Source organism: Petaurus breviceps, unplaced genomic scaffold (assembly GCF_028583685.1).
Source record: "Petaurus breviceps papuanus isolate PSGF00001 unplaced genomic scaffold, PetGlider_PUasm1.0 189, whole genome shotgun sequence".
Classification (NCBI taxonomy): Eukaryota; Metazoa; Chordata; class Mammalia; order Diprotodontia; family Petauridae; genus Petaurus; species Petaurus breviceps.
Genome location: NW_027185809.1, coordinates 32,004,646 through 32,026,294, shown reverse-complemented (window position 1 = coordinate 32,026,294; position 21,649 = coordinate 32,004,646). Strand labels below are relative to the sequence as shown.

Below are 21,649 nucleotides of genomic sequence, written 5' to 3'. Positions count from 1 at the left end.
AAGAACCTAGAAACCATCCTCCAAGAAATCCTCAAGGAAAATTGCCCTGATGTTTTAGAACCAGAGGGCAAAATAGAGGTTGAAAGAATCCATCTCCTGAAAAAGATCCCAAAAAGAAAACTCCTAGGAATATTATAGCCAGGTTCCAGAGTTCCCAGATCAAGGAGAAAAATATTACAAGCAGCCAGGAAGAAACAATTTGAATATTGTGGAAACACAATCAGGATCTGGCAGCTTCTGTATTGAAGGATCAAAGGGCTTGGATTGTGATATTCCATAGGTCAAAAGTGCTGGGATTAAAACCAAGAATCACCTACCCAGCAAAACTGAGTAATATGTTTCAGGGGAATATATGGTTATTCAATGGAATAGAGGACTTTCAAGCATTCTGGTTGAAAAAACCAGAATTGAATAGAAAATTTGACATTCAGAAACAAGAAGCAAGAGAAACATGAGAAGGTAAACAGAAAAATCATAAGGAACTTATCAAAGTTGAACTATTTACATCCCTACACGGAAAAATGATCATTGTAACTTATGAAACTTTTCTCAGTGTTACAATAGTTGAAGGGAACATAAATGTATATATACATATGCATACATACATATATATGTCTATATAGGAGGGTATATGAGTATATGAATATATATGTGAATGCGTGTATATATGCTTACAGGTATACATAGGCAGAGGCCACAGGACCAACTGAATAGGAAGGGATGATACTTAAAAGGTGAAATTAAAAGGTGAGAAAGGAATATAATGAGAGGAGATAGGGAGAGACAGAATGGGGTAAATTATCTCATATAGAAGAGGTAAGGGAAAATTGTTAAAATGGAGGGGAAGAACAGGAAGGCAAAAGGGAATGGGTCAACCTTACTCTCATTGAATTTGGCTTACGGAGGGAATAAAATACACACTAAATAGGTTATCTCACCCTATAGGAGAGTAGGGAAAAGGGAATGAGAGGGGGGATGATGGAGGGGAGGGGAGGTTCAGGGGGGAGGGAGCACACACTTTTGGAAAGGGACAGGGTCAAAGTAGAGAACAGAACAAGTGGGAGGCAGGATAGGATGGAGGGAAATAGTCAGCCTTTCACAATATATCCACTATGGAAATGCTTTGCATAGCTACATGTGTACAATCTATATTGAATTGTGTATCTTCCCAGTAAAGGTGGGTAATGAGGGAAGAAGGGAAAGAATCTGGAATTCAAAGTTTCAAAATCAAATGTCTAAAATATACATATATACATATATACATATACACACACACATATTTTTAAATGCAACTGGGAAATAAGATATACAGGCACTAGGGTATAGAGATCCATCTTGCCCTACTGGAAAGTTGGAGGGGGAATGGGGGAAGGATATAGGAGAGAGCAGACTGGGGGAGGTGGTATACAGTGGGATCTCTGTTTTGGGGTGCTAGGTAGGGAAAAGACAGGGAGAAAATTTGTAACTCAAAATCTTGTGGAAATGAAAGACATAAACTAAAAATAAACATAAAATTTAATTTGAAAAAAGGTTATAGTGCCTCAGACACATAGTAGTTGCATGACCCTAGGCAAGTCACTTAACCTCTTCTTCCACATCTGTATATTGAGGATTACAATAGCACCTCCCAGCATTGTTGTATTAAATGACTATAAAGTGCTTAGCACAGTGCTTGGCACATTGCTATTACCATTATACTATTACTAAGCCAGAGATGGGATAAGAACCTATATCTTTTTTTTTTAAGCAATCGGGGTTAAGTAACTTGCTCAAGGTTACTCGGCCAGTTATTAAGAAACCATATCTTTTAATTCCAAATCATTGCAATCCTAACCACACTCATGCTGCCTTGCCTTTTTTGTTTTGTTTTGTTGCTTTTTGGAGAGGGGAAGGTAGGGCAATTGGGGTTGACTTGCCCATGGTCACACAGCTAGTTTTGTGTTAAGTGGCTGAGGTCAAATTTGAACTCAGATCCTCCTGACTCCAGGGCCAGTGCTCTATTTACTGCACTGCCTAGCTGCCTCCATGCTGGCTTATCTTGTAATGTTGTCTAATTGTTTTGCATGTGTATTTGTTTCTTCTCCAAATAACTATGAAATCTTTAAGGGCAGGAAGCATGGTTTCTGTATGTTTTGCGTATCTTCCCTCTACAGTCCCACCCCCTCCTCATGCCAGTACCTAGCATATAAGCAAGGATCCAGGTCTCCATGTAGTCTTCAATTCTGTCCTTTTCCCTTTTCTTTGCTCAATCAGAGATAAGGTTGTGATAGTTATCTTTAGGTCTTTTACCTCTGACAATTTTGCTTTGGACAAATATGGCATTTAATCTCTAGCACAGAGACTCTAATGATGCTCTTCCCCACAACTGAGTCTTCCAATTTGAGATGCACTTTGAGCTCTTTGGAAGCTCCAGTTCATAATGCAGAAGTTGACCATCTGGAGAGTTGACAGCATTAACTGTGGTCTATGAGACACCAAATCCTGGAGAAGTACCTCTTTAGAAAAATTATTAATACTTCCTTGGTCCATGTGCTTAGATGAACTTTGGCAAGGAAAAAAAAAATCTCTCATGTGCTTGTGGAGAAAGGTCCTCTTTCTCCTTCCTTCTTCATTGCTTCCTATTCCTACCTCTTAGTTAAGAGAAGTACAGCTTGCAGAGAATAGTCAACGTACAAATGAACTGTGTATTTCAGGATGTTGTTTGAGGTATGTCATATACGATTGGGGGTAGGTGAGGTGTGGGGGAAGGGAAAGGAGATTTTCTTTTATTCTACCCATTTTTTGTATTTTGTTTAACTCCCCTCTCAGGACATCCTTAGTGAATTTTTTTTGGAGGGTGGAAGGCAAGGGAATTGGGGCTAAGTGACTTGCCCAAGGTCACACAGCCAGTACGTCAAGTATCTGAGACCGGATTTGAACTCAGGTCCTCCTGACTCCAAGGCCAGTGCTCTCTATTCACTGCCACCTAGCTGCCCCAGTGATTTTTTAAAAATCAGGTATTCTTAGGGATATCATCCAGCAATGTTACTATCAGAACTCTGATCCTGGTGATTTGTACTTCCTGGCTTTAGTATATAGGGCAGGGTCCTGCTAGTTTATCTTCAGTACACAGTGTAGATAGCACTGAAGAAGTACATTGAGTACCATGCAGAATTGGCATATAGTTCATGTTTCACACCTAGAAAACAGAAAATCTTTCCTCACATGAAACCTGGATAGGAATATATAAATATTATTTTTCAAGTAACAGTTATTTGTAGAGTTCAGAGAAGTATACAGAGGATGTTTTATGTCTTTGCATTAGATATAAACATCTTCACTGACATTCTAGCAGAGCAAAAGGCACTGATAAAAATCATAAAAGCTGTATTAATGAATGTCAAAGAAAGATATCCAGTCAGCCAATCAAACCAGAATCTCCAATCAATCAAAAAGTATTTATGTGCCAGGCATTGTGTTAGGCACGTAAAATGAGTAATGTGGGAATCAAAAACTAAAAACCAAATTAGGTTTAAAAAAACACATATATGTGTATACGCATATAAACAAAATACACTGAATATTATACTAGTCTAGGTTGAAGTTACAGGACCAGGTTTTCATTCTTAGCTCTAGCAACTGACTTATTGTATGGTTTGAGGCAAGTTACTTAACTATTTTAGGCCTCAATTTCTCCACCTGGAAAACAGAAATTAAAATAACTGAAAGAATGAGAATATGAAAATTAGGAAATTCACAAACTTCTTGAAGATAAAGGCAAAAATAGAATATTAAACTCTCTAAACATAAATGATAAGCTTCCATATCACCCCATTACTTCAAAACCCCAAATTACCAGGAATATTCTGATTTATTCACAAATATTTAGTGATTCCTCCTCCTCCCATTATGTAAAGCACCTCTTTTACAAAGAGGTAAAAGATCCTGCCATTCAGGAGCTTACTCTCTAGTAGTCACTAAACAAATTACTACAATACAAGGTAACATAAAATAAGATTGTGCTGTGTTCTTTTTGTAATTATTCAAGTAATACAGGCAAAGACTTTCGCTTTCTAATGCTAATGTTTATGTAAGCAAAGATATATCATTAAAACAAGAGCACTAGTGGCAGAGAAGAGTTCATTGTTTCTCAGTGGTTGGCTGACATGCAGCTTCCCCATGCAGCCCTGTCTGGTTCGGAAAACTGGAAGTCAGTGTGGCAGAAATTAGGTTAAGATCAACATTTCACATCATACACCCACAGTAAAGCTCCAAATGGATAAATGTCCTAGATAATTACAGGAGGAAGGAAAAAGATGCCCTTCACAACTATGGATAAAGGAGTTCACGACCAAACAAGTGATAGAGAAGGTCACAGAAAGTAAAATAGAACATTATAATTACATAAACTTAAGTTTTTGCACAAGCAAAATCAATGCAGTTTATATTAGAAGGGAAACAGTTAACTTGGGGAAAAAAATCTTTGCTGCAAATTTATTTGCTAAAAGCCTGATTCTAAGATATAGAAGGAACTGATATAAATATACTAGAAGAGCCATTTCCCAACAGATAAGAATTGTTAGAACTCAGGAGGCATTCTCCCAAAGAAACAAAAAGACAGAAGGTTGTATAGAACTTAAAATCAAAAAGACAACAATTCAAATCCTATCTTATTAACTATGTGACCCTGGACAAGTCATTTAACTCCTCTGAGCCTCCGTTTCTTCATCTATGAAATAGGTATAATGAAAATAATATAATACATAATGGAATAAAAAATAATTTAACTCACATTTGTGAAAATCAAAGGAGGTAACATATAAAGCATTTTGTAAACCTTAAACAATCAGCTTTTATTATTGGAGCAATAATACTATTTTGAATGACCTTGAAAGGTAACAAATAATTATAACATTTCAATTAGGAATCCTCTACATACACACATACTTCCTGTAGATTAGCCTTTCACCTACATCCATATATGCGTATATATATTTACATATATATATACACACACATACATATACGCACACATACATATACACATATATACCCCTAATAGATGGGACTTTCAACTATACCTACATACTCACACCTTACAATTGAACCTTTAACCTACACACACACACACACACATCCCTTTCAGATGGCCCTACACACAAACACACCTTGGAAATAGACCTTTCACCTGCAAAGACACCTTACAGGTGAGACTTTCACCTACACAGCCACACACACATACACCCTTATAGGTGGGACTTTCACCTACACACACACCTTATAAGTAGGACTTTCATCTACATATACACACACACACACACCCTTTATAGATAGGACTTTCAACAATGGACATACCCTAGAGATGGGACTTTCACCTACACGAACCTTAGACATGGGACTTTTCCCCTACACACATACCTTAGAGATGAGACTTTCACCTACACACACACCCCTTAGAGATGGGACTTTTACCTACACACACACACACACTTTGGAGGTGAAACTTTCACCTACACACACTTTAGAAATGGGACTTTTAACTAGCTACATAAACCTAGAGATGAGACTTTCAACTACACACACACACCTCATAGGTTGGACTTTTCACCTATACACACATGCACACACACACCTTATAGGTGGGACTTTCACTTATAGACGTTCACGTAGACACACCCTGTACCTGGGACCTTCGCTTGCGCATGGGACACACTCACGGTCACCCACAACCTCCCCCGGTAGCGGGCTTTCACTTCCACACTATCAAGCTCCACGGCCTGGCGCTCTGCCTACTCCTGACCCGTAGGCCAAGCAGCCAGACTGGGGTCAAGCAGCCCAGCGCAGCCCAGCCCAGCCCAGCCTCCGGGACCCCTTCCTCTCCTCGAAGGCTGGGGGGCAGCCAGGTTCAGACGCTGGCCCAGTCGCTCTCCGGGTCCACGAGGAGTCTTTCCGGCCCTAGCTTCTTCCCCGGGGCTTTTGGGAGCTAGGTGGCATCAGGCTACCCTCCTCCCCATTCCCCTCTCGCAACGCCCCCACGGCCCTTCTCGGGTCTGTCTATCACCCCCGAGCTCCAGCACCAGCTCTAAAGCCCGCTCTCTGGCGACGTTAGCAGCGCCCCAAACACCGCGGCCCAGGCCAGCGTGTGCAGTAGCCGCCACAAAGTCAGCGGCAGCGCGCGGGGCGGGCTCTCAGAACGGCTCGGTGGCCTTTCCCCATTGGGGCTTGGTTGTCATGGTATCGGTGACCTTAGAACTCTCAGGAAGAATTTCCGGAAATTAAAGAGAAATTACTTCCGGGGCTGCCCTTACTAATCATGGTGGTTGGCAAACAGTCTACAACGCCAGAAATACAGGAATTTAAGGGACTAATTTTCATTTATCCCACTTCGGCATATTTAATATACTCTTCCTCGTGGTTATCAGTGTTTTTGTTCTCATCCAGTTTCTCTCCAGGTTTCCCCAGCCGTCTTCTGCCAGTCTCCAAGATGGCGCCGGAGGCATCTCAGTGTCGGAGGCCAGTCCCATGGTCCCCGGATTCCGGCGCGGTGGAGGCCCCCCGGAGCTGAAGCGGTCGCTAGCACCATGTCTCGGTTGTCTGACCCTCGTGTTCCCCGCGGCCCCAGCCCGCTGGTGCTGCTGCTCCTGCTCCTGCTCGGCCCCAGCTCGGTCCTCACCATCTCCTTCCACCTGCCCGTCAACTCCCGCAAGTGCCTTCGAGAGGAGATTCACAAGGACCTGCTGGTGACGGGCGAGTACGAAATCACCGACCAGTCTGGGGGCGCCGGCGGCCTGCGAACCCACCTCAAGGTGCGGGGGGGCAGCGGGCCACGAGGCCGCAGGGGCGCTCCCGCGGTCGGCCGCGGTAGGAAGGTTGGGCGGGCCGAGGCCTAGGCCTATGGACCCGGGGCAGGCCCTCGGGGATCACCTGGGGCGTGTCACTGGGGCAGCCCCTCACCCCCTTCCCCTTCCTGTTAAGGGGACCCCGGCCCGAAGGCAGGAGCTAGAGAGCTTCACAGAAATGCCCTTTTCTAACCACCCCGGGGCAGGCCCGGCCCTTGTCCCTCCTCTGGGACCCGGGGCCCCAGTCTGAGATTGTCCCCGAGTTTGGTGTCCTGTGGCCCATCCCTTGTGATTCGGAGAAGTCCCATCCCAGGAAGCACAAGAGGCTCCCAAGCTGGGTGTTCAAATCCCCGGCAGGATCACTTGCTGCCTGTGGGACCTTGAGAAAATCATTTCACCTCTCTCAGCCTCAGTTTCCTCATCTGTAAAAAAAAAAGGGGGGGGGAAGGGAGGAAGGGATCTAGATTATGTAAGAAATACTTTCCATCTTTAGAAATGCAAATTAAGTATGATTTAATTATAATGGGGATTTTCATCCATATTTATAGGGATTCCCGTTCTTCTGGGAAAGGAAACAGGGCATAAATTTTATTTCTTTGTGTTTTGGGAGGAGAGTGGTGAGGAGATTTTCACATTTCTACATCTCGATTAGAGTATGTCTTCCCCTTCTAAACTTGACCATACAGAAACAACAGGGACCCTTCCACCTCGGTTATCATCTTGACTTGTGTCAGCTACCATATGGTAAGACCTTTTCAGTCTTTAATACTGTTGAGTAGGTTGGTTGTCTCTATCCTGAAGTCTGTATTCCTTCAAGTTTGATATAAGTCCTAACTATAGAATGGAATTGGTGACAGGGTGTCTATCACACATCCCAGCTTGTTACTATTTCTTACACTGAAAGAGTAATGCCAGTAGAGGCTAAGTCCACTTTTAATTAATCAACCTAAGCAACAAGATTCAAGTCAGCAAACTGGAATCCATCCCTGGATTTTGATAACACTGTATTTGTACTTCTCATTCATTTAGCATATTCTACTCTATACTGTGTCATAGTTATTTTTATACTAGTTTTAGTTCCCTGACTAGATTTCTGATTGAGAGCAGGGATTATATTCATCTGTATAATTCTGTCATCCTCATCAAAATTCTTTGCATATAGTTGGCACTCATTGATTAAAATGAATGAATCATTCTCACCCTCAGTAAAATTTTTTATCTATAGGTAGTTTACTCTTTTTTCATTTCATTATGCCCTTTTTTTTTTTTTTAAAGAATAGAGCTTCCCTCTGAGCAAAGCAAATAATCCTAGGGTAAGGCAATTGTTTTCACTTGTTTCAGAGTCTTACCACTTAATTTTTCAAAGTTTTTGTGGGCTAAGACCATGACATATGTCTGAGGTCTTGGTACCCAACCTTTAGTTTAAAACTTTTTTATTTGAATTTATCATTAGGCTTAAGTAAGAGACCCACTCACCATTCTTTGTTCTACCTTCTATTACAGATGATCTTTTTTTTCAGTTACCATCCCACCACAAACTTTGTCCCCTCTAGATAGATCAAGAAAGTGACTGGGGAAAAATTTTAGAGGCTCAGATATGACTCTTTGGGGTTCACATTTCAGACTTTAAAGTGAAAGTTTATGGATATAACATCTTATAGATTCAGAAGTTTAAAGCTGAAAGAAACCTTAAATTCATCTAGATCAGAGTTGTCTGAATATGTGGCACACAACAGTTGTGAGTGTAGCCCAAACCAGGCTAATTAGTAAATGGGAAATATTTTTAAAAGTAAATAAAAATATAATAAAGCACAAATAATAGTAAATTTTAAAACTAAATCAGTATGTAGCCCACCAGGGTCCTTATGTACATATTTGTGGCTTGTTTCTATTTGAGTTTAATATCACTGCTCTGGACCAATCTGCACTGTGACAGATGACAAAACTGAAGTTCAGGAAGGTTAGTGACTTACCTCAAGGCACAGAGTTTCTTAGTGGCAGAGAGGGTGGTTCTAATTTCTGGTTCTATGGTTCTGTGAATACAAGACACCTATCTAGAACAATAACAATATTTTAAGTTTACCTATTTTGTAATTACATATTAAGTGAGTCTACTGTCAAATGAATCCTGACCCCAGCTCATCTACTTACTGAGGTATTCCAGGAAATGTAGCTAATATTTCTCAACTATACATTGGGGAATGGTAAAATGGCAGTTTGTCAAAGGGCCTATACACCAACTCAGTGTTATTAGGCTGTGTTGCTATATAGAAAGAAGGCAGATTGTTCTATAGTGGCATACAATGATAGTAAATAGTAAACATTTATTAAGCACCTGCTGTGTGCTAGGCACTGTTGTAAGTACTGAAGATACAAATTTTTTTTTTAAGACATCTTACACAATACATCCCATACAAAGCAGACTGTTATGGGCAAGGACCTTATCTGATCTTTACTCTTAAGTAGTAGGATACATCTTAGGAATGCTCAAGTATTTCACAGAAAAATTTAAATAGTATTTTCCCCCTCGACTCATAACTAAGTGGATAGTCTGAATCTCCTGTTCTATTTGAAACAAATCTCTGTGGCAGTGTCAGGTAAGGGATACTTTTGACCACAAAGAATTCTAAGTATTAGCTTTCTGAATTCAGAATCCCAGTGTTGTACTGAGCAAAGAAAGCTTTGCTCTGGAGACTTCAAGGCTTTCAGTTTATGGAGTCTAGTTTTTCTAGGCTTTTCTCTTTTGGCTACATTGTGTGTCTGTTAAGTGGTGCTACCTAGATTGGAGGTCAAGTAAGTCAATCCTTACTTCAACCTCTAATTTTATCCACAGTCAGACATGTTTCATCCCATCCATCAAGAAAAAAGGGCCTAGCCATCGTGGGCATCTTGTCATCTCCCTCCTGTTCCTGGGTGTTGAATCCCTTTTTCTCCCCACCCCCACACTTTTAACCCCTTGATAAGAGAACAGTAATTAAATATCCTTGCTACTGGAAATGGTGAGATAATCTCCTGCCTTATAGCTCAGCTTGCATATCTTCCCAACTGCCTAGGTCAAAGATCCCTTGCTCAGTCAGCACTCCCCAATTTGTGTTGTATATCTTTCTAGTAGAATACAAGCTTGAGGTCAGGAATCGTCTATCTCACTTTTGTATTTATCTACTGACTCCCAGCACACAGAGTTTAATATCTAGACCTGATTTCAGTATTATAGGAAACTCCTTGAGGAGGAGACTCTCACTACAGATCAGCATCTTCTCTTTTAGCACTAAGGGATTAAGCCCAGGGTCACACAGCCAGTTTTGAGGTCAGCTGTCTACCCACTGCCTTGTGCTGGATGTGATACTCAGTAAGTACTGATCTAAGCTATAAAGTTTGCAAAGCATTTCACTTAGATTATTTCATTTTAGGCTTACAACCACCCTATGAAGTACATACTGCAGGTATTAATCTCCTCATTTTGCAGATGAGGAAACACTCAGAGAAGCATTGAGTTACTCAGGGTCTGCACATAAGCTGCTTAGTGGCAGAGGTGGAATTCAGACACAGATCTCATTCCTACGTCTTTTAGCTCTTTTTCCACTATACCACACTCTGGTCCCATTCTTTTAGACCTGCTGTTGGAGTAGCCTAAGCCAAGAGCAACAGATTGAGTATATCTGCTTTTGGATTCAGGCACATGAATGGCTTTTGATGCCCAAGGCCTGAAACAGCCTCTTTGGGATAGAAGAGAATTGAGTGTTAATTAGATGTAAGTTGCAGTTTAGTAACCAATCAACAAACATAAATAGTCTCTGTCCTTAAGGAGTTTATGTTTTAGCTGAGGAGACAATGTTTACAGAATAATATGAAGAACGAATATATGAAAAATATATCAAAAGGGTAAATTTCTTGTAGCAGGAGGTCAGAGGAGCTGAGGGGATCAGGAGGTACTTTATGAAAATGTCTCTCAAGCAGAGTTCTGAATAACATGAGAGATTCTCAGAATCAGTAGTGAGGTGGGATTACATACAAGGCATGGAAACTACAGATGAAATGTTTCTTGTTTAGAACAGCAATAAGCCCAGTTTGGCTGGACCAGAGAGTGACAAAAAAGTAGTAATAGTGTAAATTAGCTCCAAATTGGGAAGGGTTCTCAACAAAGAGTCTATATTTGGTCCTGAAGGAAATAAGGAGCTACTGGAGTTGATTTAATAATAGAATGACATGGTCAGACCTGTACGTTAAGAAAATTATTTTGGCATCTGTGTGGAAGATGAACTGGAGAGGGGAGAGACTTGAGGCTGTGAAACCAATTAGGAGGCTACTGAAGAATTCTGGGTGAGAGGTAATAGTCTGGTTCTAGATGCTGGTGTGTGAGTAGAGAGAAGGGGACTGATTGAAATGTCGTGGAAAATGGAAAGACAAGATTTGGCACCTAATTGATTGGTGGAGAGTGAGGGGGAGAGTAAGGAACCCAGGGACTTGAGGCAGGGACTTGGGGACTTAATACTTTTTTGAGCAGTTATATTCCCGTTGGGGTCGTCAGTCGGAGCCTGAATGTCCAACTTTAAAAAATTAGTTTTTAAAGGAAATAATGTATGTGAAATTCTTTGTAGACTTTGTAAGTTCTATATAAATTCACCAAACTTTTACTTAACCTCCTGCTGTGTGACAACCATTATGTTAGACCCTGACTATAAATTCAAAAGTGAGATAATCTTTGCTTTCATGGAACTTAAATTCTGCCACATACTGCAGGGATACTCTGAATTCTTTTGATTTATATCTCATAAAATTTTGTATTTATGGGGTAGTTCTGTTCATCATTTATATTGTATTAAATTAGGAACTGCACTGCCAATCAAAATAAGGAGAATTTTAATTTTTCTGTTAGATGAACTTAACAGGATTCAGAGATAATTTATTAAAAAAATGATTTATGGAATCAAACAAGCATTTCTTTAACATTAGTATAATAAAAAAAGATGATTACAAAAGGTAATTTACTGGGGCGGCCAGGTGGTGCAGTGAGTAAGAGCACCGGCCCCGGCGTTGGGAGACCCAGAATAGGTTCCGGCCTCAGTTACTTGGCACCCACACAAAATAACTGGCCTTGTAACCTTGAGCAAGTTACTTAACCCCAATTGCTTTAAAAAAAAAAAACAAAAGGTAATTTACTTTTTAAAGTGCTTGGATGAAGTCCTAGCTCAAGTTCAAAGGAAGATTGGGTTCAAGTCCCACCTCTAATGTATATTGGTCCAGTAACTCTGGACAAGTCACTTAGCATTTCAGGACCCCCATGTAACTCTCTAAGTTGCAGATCAGGTATGGCCTTACATTGCTAGAGGCTTTTTTTTAAACTATGTATTTCATTTGGTCCTGTTCAAAAAAGTGTTTGATGTCACAAAATTTTGTTCAGATATCAGTCAAATCAAATGACTACAAGAACTAGAACTGCTTTTGGGTGGTCTGTACTTGTGGAGTGTCACTTCTGTGAAAGACTTTACAGGTTGTATATAGAGATACATCATCACTGAGGAACTGAGACTGATTTTAATCCAAATCCCTTGTGAATTATATATTTCATTAGTCCCTCTTTAATCATCTAATTGGTGTAATATCCAGAAATCATTTCCCATAAATGCTAATTAACAATAAATATTTTACTAATGAAATCATCACTTGTGTTGTTCACATGTAGAACCCTAATAAATAACAGCCAAGTGGCTTATAACTAGGAGATCTAAACAGATGACTTCAAGAGCAGCCCAGGCCTGTGTTATTAATACTCCACTATAACACCAAACTGAAAGTTTTAATAAAATGGTGTGGTATATGGGAAAAAGTTGGTTTTACAGAATCCATTTCACCAAAAGCTACAAATGCTTTTTTCTTTTTTACTGTAGTTTTCAGACAATTTTTATTTGGAACGAAAGTATTTCAACTTATCACAACTGTCAAGTATGTGTCTCCCCCAAGATATTGTCAAGAAAAGGCATGTTTGAAGAAAGAGACCAATTCTTCCTGTTCAATCCAGAAGCAGAATAATTTATTTTTATTGACATTTTTCCTGAATCCTTTACTTCTACCAAATTTTTCTCCCCATCTCCTCATATTCTAGGAAACTTTTAACATGCATATTGATACCTACTCATTTCACATAAACTACTTCATTCCTCTGCTATACACAGAGATAGTTTCACCCTTGGTATTCCTATTTCCCACAGCCTCTAACTCTGAAATTCCTTCATTTGATCATAATCTTTTTTCTTTTCATTTTTACCTATGATTTATGACTCCTAACTTTGTCCTTTGTCTTCACTGTGACCTACATTCCCTCTACTCCTTTTCATTCCCAAGCCATCAGCCTTGAATTCTTTCTTCCCTTCTGGATCTCAGCTCCTTGGTAAACCAACTCATATCAAATCTGTTGCCTCTTTTTCCTGTTACCAGTAATACCTTGCCAAACCCCAACCCTGGATCATTCTCGCCATCCTTTGCTCTTAATCATGTAAAAGATCATCCTTTGCTCTTAATCATGTACTTCTGAACAGAGCTGGAGGAAATCACACAAATTTGCTTAACTCCATTCACTATAGATTTATGTTATTGCACCTCAGTTCCTGTAGTGAGGCAAATCAGTTAGCCTTTCCATTCACCACAGGGACTATTCTAACCTTTTTTTTTTCTCACCTTTTCCATAGTACTTCCTCCCCTTCCCTTTGAATTAAGAATTTTGCCTCCTACTTCACCAAAAAAATTGAGGCTATTTAGTGAGAATTCCCCTTCTTCCTACTTCCTATCATTCAAATTCCCTCACACTCTCTTCTTTCACTCTGGTCCCTGATCAAGAGATGGTTCTTCTTGCCAAATCCTTTATTTATACCTTTGTCCCTATCTCTTCCTGACCTTTCCAGCAATATCCCCACTGTCAACTCCATGTTCTTATCTTTAGTGTCTCTTTACTGACTCCTTCCCTGTTTCCTGCAAATATGCCCATGCCTCCCCCATTCTTTAAAAACCCTCATTTGATCATTTAGGTCCTCATCATAGATTTCTGATTGGTCTCTCTGCCTCAGGGATTTCCAATTCAGTATCACTTCCCTTTTTTTAAATTATCACAATTTTTTTTGTAAATAGTATTTTATTTTTTCCAACATTCATTTTTATAAGATTTGATTTTTATACGGTTATGAGTTCCAAATTTTTCTCCTTCCCCAAGACAGCAAGCAATCTGCTATAGGTTATAGATGTGCAGTCATGTTAAACATATTTCTACATTAAGTCATGTTGCAACAGAAGGAACAGTACAAAAGGGAGAAACCACAAAAAAACAGTGAAAGTAGTCTGCTTCAATTTGTATTCAGACTCCATAGTTCTTTCTTTGGATGTGGATGGCATTTTCCATCGTGAGTCTTTTGGAATTGTCTTGAATCATTGTATTGCTGAGAAGAGTTAAGTCTGTCATAGTTGTCAATATCACTCCCTTTTCACTGAATTCCAGTGACTCCCTTTTTCCTTCATAACTTGACTCCTTGCTTTTTCCAGTGTTCTTATCTTTTACTTCCCTCCACATACTCTCTCATCTGGCTATATGGACCATTCCTCAAAGCATAACACTATCTCCTGTGCTGTATGTCCCCCTTGCCTAGAATGTTCTGCCCCTTCACCTCTGCCTTTTGAGTTTTTCTGACTTTCTTCAAGACTTGATTCTTATCTCACTTCAGCATGGAGACTTTCTTGACACTCTTCCATTCCAGCCCTCTGACCTTTATATTTCATCTAACACAGACACACACACACACACACACATCTTGTGTATATCAAGTTGTTTATGTTTTGTCTCCCCTATTAGGATATAAGATCCTTGAAGGCCAAGACTAGTTTCTTTTTTTTGACTTTCTTTGTATCCCCAGTGCTTACCATAGTGCCTGGCATATAGTAAATGCTTGAATAAATGCTTGTTGACTGACTGACTAGAGGATGAATGAGATAGGAAAGGGGAGGGAAGGCCCCTTTCACAATACTCTATTTGGGCTCCTGGTCATTAGACTTAGGCTTAGGCGCTTCAGTGTCCTGGGGGCTAAATGGCTTAAAGTACTAAATGACTAGTTTTCTTTTGCCTTTTTACAAACAAGTTTCTAAATTGAAATTTAAAAATTAATACTTGTACTTCCCTTTCCTAAAAAAAGGCTTGCCTTTTTATTTTCTTACTCAAAAAAACAGAAAAGACTGGCTTCTTTCTTTAACTATGATAGAAAGACATACTTTTATGGTTTGAGTTTGCCACTTTATTTCTTTGTGTTGGCCCTATCAAGTATGACTTCTAGGGAAGTGGAATAAATTTGAAACATTGTCATTGGTCTGTTAAAGCTTGTTCTTTTTATATGAAATGCTGACTAGTGGTTAGTCCCACCACATGGCTGTTCTGACAGTGGAGTCCTCTATGAAATCAGCTAGCTGACCAAGTACCAGAATTTGAGCTTTCATAAGCTTCAGGGCTGAAGGAGGTTGATGTCATCTGCTTTATCCTGGGTCCCCACATCATTGTTCCATGTAACCATGTTCAAATCAAAGGAATGGTTGTTAAGAAAGAACAAGGCTTTGCTTGTGACTGAAAGGGTCATGCTGAAGGTTTTTTACCGTAAATAACTTTGGAAATAGAGTAGAAAAAAAAAAAGAAACCAACATTTGATATGGCTTCACCCCCGAAACAGCATTGTCTGGGCAGCAACTGGTCGTTGTTGCTCTCTTTAAGCTGGTCTGAAGTGACGTATTGTCTGTGTTTGGGTATTGTAGCAAATGCTGATTAAAGCTGGGAGAGCTGCTTCTGGCCTTTATTTTACAAGTGCCAGGAAAAATTCTGTTTCTGGTTTTGAATATGTTTGTTGTATAGAGTGTCTCCCAGCTCTTGATCACATACTAGTTTTAGTAGTATTTCACTTTGTGGTGCAAAGATGAATTATGTTCCGGGTTAAAAGCATTTGATATTGTCATATACTACTTCTGGCCTATCTGTGCCAAATCTGACTTTCCCTATGGAAGTATACATATGTGGAAGTATAATTAATGGTGGGAATGTTGGCTGTGGAGTCCGAGTTAAGTATCATGATGGAGATGTTGGATCTGGAGTCAGAGGATCTGAGTTCAAATCATAGTTTTGCCACTTAATACCAATTTGACCTTGGGGGACAAGGCATTTTATCTTCTCCAGACCTCAGCTTTCCTATCCATAAAATAAGAAGGTTGAACTAGATGGTCTCTAAACTCCCTTTCAGCTCCAAGTCCTGTGATCTTTGGTGTTAAGAAACAAACCGCTGTATTGGATGCTGTGGATGATTTATAAACAAGAATTGAGACTCAGGTCCTCAGTGCATAGGGGTTACAGAAAAGAAAGATGAAGGAAACCCAGAATCTCAGCCCCTGAGAAGCCATCATAACTGACATTTATATAGCTCTTTAAGGTTTCCAAAGCACCTTGTACATATTGTTACAGTAATCAGTGAGGTGAATACTTGGAGATGTGGTCATCATCTCTTTACAGAGGAGAAAACAGACACAGATAAGTGACTTTCCTATGGCTTTCCAGAGCTGTAGAGTATCAGAGGCAGGACATAAGCCCAGGTCTTTCTGACTCCAGCACTGTTTATACCATACTACACTCAGAACAGAGTTCCTTCCTCCTAGAGCACACTTGACAAGGGGTCATCTGACTTTTACTTGAGGATCTTTAAGGAGGGGGATCTGCTTCCATGTATATTTTACAGGCTCTGATTGTTAGGTTGTTGTTTCCTACATCAGGCTTATATCTCCTCCCTTCTGTCCATTGCTACTTGCTGTGTCCTCTTAGGTCAAGAGAAACAAGAATAACCTCCCTTCCACATGACAGCCTTTCAGATTTTAAAACGACTATCATGAATCCTTCCACGCTGCTTTCAGTAGTCTTCATGGCTTGGCCTTGAGGCCCTTCATTGTCTCAGCCATTTTCTTTTGACCATTCTAAAGCTTGCCAATGTACTTCTTTCAGTGTGGCCTCCAAAATTAGCCATTGTTTTAGCTAGAACATGGCCAGACTAAGATCAGATGAGCCTTTTTAGCTATTCTTCTTAATGCGTTTTGAATTTGTAGTCCACTAACACCTACTAGATCTTTTTCAGACATACTGCCTCTTAGTCATGATTCCTCCATCTTAAAAGTGATAGGCCCATACTTTGTTTTAGTTCAGTTATCTAGCTTTTTCCTGACTTATGAGTATGCACTTGGTGTCTCCTAGATAAATTGTAAGCTTTTTGACAGCCTGAACTTTATTTTACAATTACCTTTTTAGTCAGGATCAGATGAGAGAGACTGACCTTTCTTGACTCTTTTTTTTTTTTTGAGGGGGGAGGGCAGGAAAATTGGGGTTAAGTGACTTGCTCAGGGTCACACAGCTTGTAAATGTTAAGTGTCTGAGGCCAAATTTGAACTCAGGTCCGCCTGACTCTAGGGCCGGTGCTCTATTTACTGCACCACCTAGCCACCCCTCCTTTCTTGACTCTTAAAGAAAGGACATGAAAGACTCTAGTATGATAGAACCTTGCCTGGGGTACCTGGGAGGAATTTCAATATACAAAGTATAGCTAATCTAGTTCCCCAGATAGCCTGCCCTATTCACTTTGTACTCACTGATACAGTTCTTGTTTTTTTTATTGTTTTTCATGGGCATTTCACCATGAATTTAGTAATTTTTAGTGGCAATTACCTGTACCACCCCAGTGTGCAGCAAGAGAGAGTAGCAAAATCAAATAGGGCTAAGCAGCTGTATGAGAAGGTAGTAAGCAGGGCAGTTATCCAGGCCTGTAATAGGAGAACATGGGAAACAGGATAAAATGCAATGTTCATATAGATTTATCCTTTAAGTTGATTTACCAGAAAGAGTTGCTAGAGCTTATCCCCACAGCTCTCAGAAAGGCCTTCATGGAGCTACAATGTAACACCACACCTTGGTCTCTGTAGAACCACCCATTTGAACAGTTCTCTCTTCTAAGGAGAGAGTTTAGAGAATCTTCATCTCTAGTTGAAGATATTGTCCCTTAAACAAAGATTGTTATTATAAATTTCTTGTTGGAGTTTAATTTCATGAAACATTTTGCCTGTGCTGATGAATTTGTTTGCTTTCCATCAGAAAACGAAGTCTATGCAATTTATTGTTTCCTTTTTTGCCTTAGTTGCCAGGAAACAGAGATAATTGTCTTGCCCTAGTATCTACTCAATTCAGGTACATAGTGGTACTCACTCCTGTTGCTTCACATGGATTTTTTTTTCTGTTTTATTCTTATGTTTGTTTTTGTTTCATAGGAATGCTTCAGATTTCTTTTATTGAGTGTCCTTTTCATTGATGATTAGGCTAAGGTTTGCAGAATATGTAATTTTCTGTTGCATCTTGGGCTTCTTTGCAGTTTGGAATACATTATTCCGTCCCCTTCTGCAATCTCTGGTGTGTGTATACTAATCTTACAGAATTCAAATTTGAGGCAGCTAAGTAATACAGTGGATATATTGCTGGGCCTAGAGTCAGGAAGAACTTAGTTCAAATTGGGCTTTAGACACTTAGCTAGCTGTGTGACACTGAGCAAGTCAGTTTTTGCCTGTTTGCTTCAAATTTCTCAACTGTAAAATGGGAGATAATAACCCTACTTTCCAGGATCAAATGACATGTGTATAAAATACTTAGCATAGTACTTGGTGTGCTATATAAATAAATTCTTGTTTCCTTTCTTCTGTTGTACTTGATGGTCTTTTCTCCTGGTCACTTGCAGAATTTGTTGTCATTGGAATTGTTAAATTTAACCATAGTATGTCTTGGAATTTGAAGTATTGAGTTTTCTTCTGAAAGCAACTCTATTTTTTTCAAATTGGGTACTTTGTTTTCTATGTTCAGAAGTCCTCAGCTTGTATTATTTCTTGAATTATGGTGTTCATGGTTTTTTGGATTGTTATGAATATGTGTAAATTCTTTATCCTTTCTTTAAATCCATGTGTTTTGCTTTTATAGAGATCATATGTTCTTTTAATGTTATTGCTTTTTTTCTTCTTTTTCCTTCCAGGGTGTCCTTCATTTAAATATATTTGTATTCCCAGTCTGTTTTCCACTTTTTTGGAGAGACTCACCACTGTGGATTCAAATTTTTCTATTCTGCAGATTATTTCTGCTTGTGCTACGCATAAATCCTGTTCTTTGTTCCCTTGTGACTTCTCTCAAGATTCTGATTTTTCTCTTCTGTGATTCTTTGCTCTCTTGAGAATCCATAGGGTTCCATGTTTTATCAAGTGTGGTTTGATTTCCTTTGGCTTGCAATATCTGCTTAGATAGGTTTGTAATTTTGTGGATATTTTGGTATTCATCTTTCCTTCTACTTATAGCATCATCTGTTGATTTATCTGCTTCTCTTCTAAATTTTTTTTATAAATTTATTTTTAGTTTTTGACATTCACTTCCATAAGTTTTTAATTTTCTCCTCTTCTCTCCCTTCCGCTCTCCCCAAGATGGTGTGCAATCTGATATGGCTCTACATATATATTCTTACTAAACAATTTTCACATTAGTTATGTTGTATAGAAAAATTTAAATGAATGGGAGGAACCATAAGAAAGAAAAAAAATATTTAAAAAGAGAGCAAATAGTATGCTTCAGTCTGCATTGACACCATATTTCTTTCTCTGGATGTGGATAACACTTTCTATCATGAATCTTGTGGAATTCTCTTAGGTTGTTGCATTGTTGAGAAGAGCTAAGTCTATCAAAGTCAGTCATCAAACAATGTGGATGTTACTGTGTACAATGGCCCCTTGGTTCTGCTCACCTCACTCATCATCAGTTCATATAAGTTTTTCCAGACTTATAGACTGACTGAAGTCTGCCTGCTCATCATTTCTTACAGCATTACATTCATATACCACAACTTGTTCAGCCATTCCCCAATTGATGGGCATCTCCTCAATTTCCAGTTCTTGGCCACCACAAAAAGAGCTGCTATCAATATTTTTGTACGTGTGGGTCCTTTTCCCATTTTTATGATATCTTTGGGATACAGTCCTAGAAGTGGTATTGCTTCAGTGACTATAGTAATCTACTGTTTGATAAACCCAAAGACCTCAGCTTCTGGAATAAGAACTCACTATTTGACAAAAACTGCTGGGAAAACTGGAAAATAGTAGGGAAAAAACTGGGTATAGATCAGTATGTTATACCATATACCAAAATCAAGTCTAAATGGGTGTGTGATCTAGGTATAAATGCTGATACTGTAAGCAGTCTGGGAGAGCAAGGAATAGTTTACCTGTCAGATTTATGAAGAAGGGAAGATTTTATGACTAAACAAGAGTTAGAGGGCATTATGAAATGCAAAATAGATAATTTTGATTACATTAAATTGAAAAGTTTTTGTACCAAAAAAGTCATTGTAACCAAGATTAGGAGGTAAGTGGGAAATTGGGAAAGAATTTTTGCAACCAGTGTTTCTGATAAAGGCCTCATTTCTAAAATATACAGAGAATTGAGTCAAATCTGTAAGAATATAAGTCATTCCCCAATTGATAAATGGTCAAAGGATATGGACAGACAATTTTCAGAGGAAGAAATTAAAGACATTTATAAGTGTATGAAAAGTGCTCTAAATCACTGTTGATTAGAGAGAAATGCAAATTAAAACAACTCTGAGGTACTACATTTCACTGGTCATATTGGCTAAGATGATAGAACGGGAAAATGACATAAATTCTGGAGAGGATGTGGAAAAATTGGAACACTAATGCATTGTTGGTGGAGTTGTGAACTAATTCAACCATTCTAGAGAGTAATTTGGAATTATGCCCAAAGGGCTATAAATAAGTGCACACCCTTATGTGACCCAGCAATGCCACTTCTGGGGCTGTATCCCAAAGAAATCATAGAAGTGGGAAAAAGACCTGTATGTACAAAAATATTTATAGCAGTTCTTTTTGTGGTGGCAAAGAATTGGAAATCAAGGGGATATCCTGCCCATCAATTGGGGAATGGCTGAACAACTTGTGGTATATGAATGTAATTGAATACTACTGTGCTATAAGAAATGAGGAGCAGATAGACTCCATAATAACTTGGAGAGACTTACATAAACTGACCCTGAGTGAGGAGAGCAGAACCAGGAGAACTTTGTACACAATCACATTGTGTGACGACTAACTTGGATAGACTGGACTCCTCTCAGCAATACAAGGTTAGAAGACAGCTACAAAAGACTCATGATGGAAAGGGACGTCCAGAGAAAGAGCTACATACCAAGTCTGCAGATCGAAGCAAACTATTTGCTCTCTCTCTTTTGTGTTTTGTTTTATCCCTTCTTTCTCATTGTTCAGCCATGTATATATATATACATATATATATATATATAAGGTTATAATCCTTTACAACATGACTAACGTTCAATATGAAGGTATTTGTAGAACCTATATTTGATTACATGCTGTTATGGGGGGGAGGGAGGAGGAGAGGAGGGGTAGGAAATTTGAAATTTAAGAGATTGTGGAAATGAATGTTATCAACTAAAAGTAAATAAATTAACTAAATAATAAAAAAAAAGAAGTGGTATTTCTGGGTCAAAGGGTATGCATATTTTTATAGCCCTTTGGGTTATAAAATGCTCTTCAGAATGGTTGGATCAGTTCACAGCTCCACCAACAGTGAATTAGTATTCCAGTTTTCCCACATCTCCAATATTTATCATTTTTACGCTTAAGTTTTTAATAAATTTTCTTCTTCTTGAAATCATTAGTAGTTTTGATATTTTTCCTACTTACTCACTGACTCCTCACCCTTGGATAGTAGCTTT

At 39.1% G+C, this 21,649-nt stretch overlaps 1 protein-coding gene across 1 annotated transcript in view; it reads left to right on the top strand.

The window, feature by feature from the left end:
- Nucleotides 1-6,342: 6,342 nt before the first annotated feature.
- TMED10 (transmembrane p24 trafficking protein 10) overlaps nt 6,343-21,649 on the top strand; it is a 40,931-nt gene continuing 25,624 nt past the window's right edge. Inside the window, 2 exon segments of the mRNA XM_069092249.1 lie at nt 6,343-6,532; nt 6,534-6,785. Of these exon segments, the coding sequence (XP_068948350.1) occupies nt 6,464-6,532; nt 6,534-6,785 (321 nt within the window). The 5' untranslated portion in view covers nt 6,343-6,463.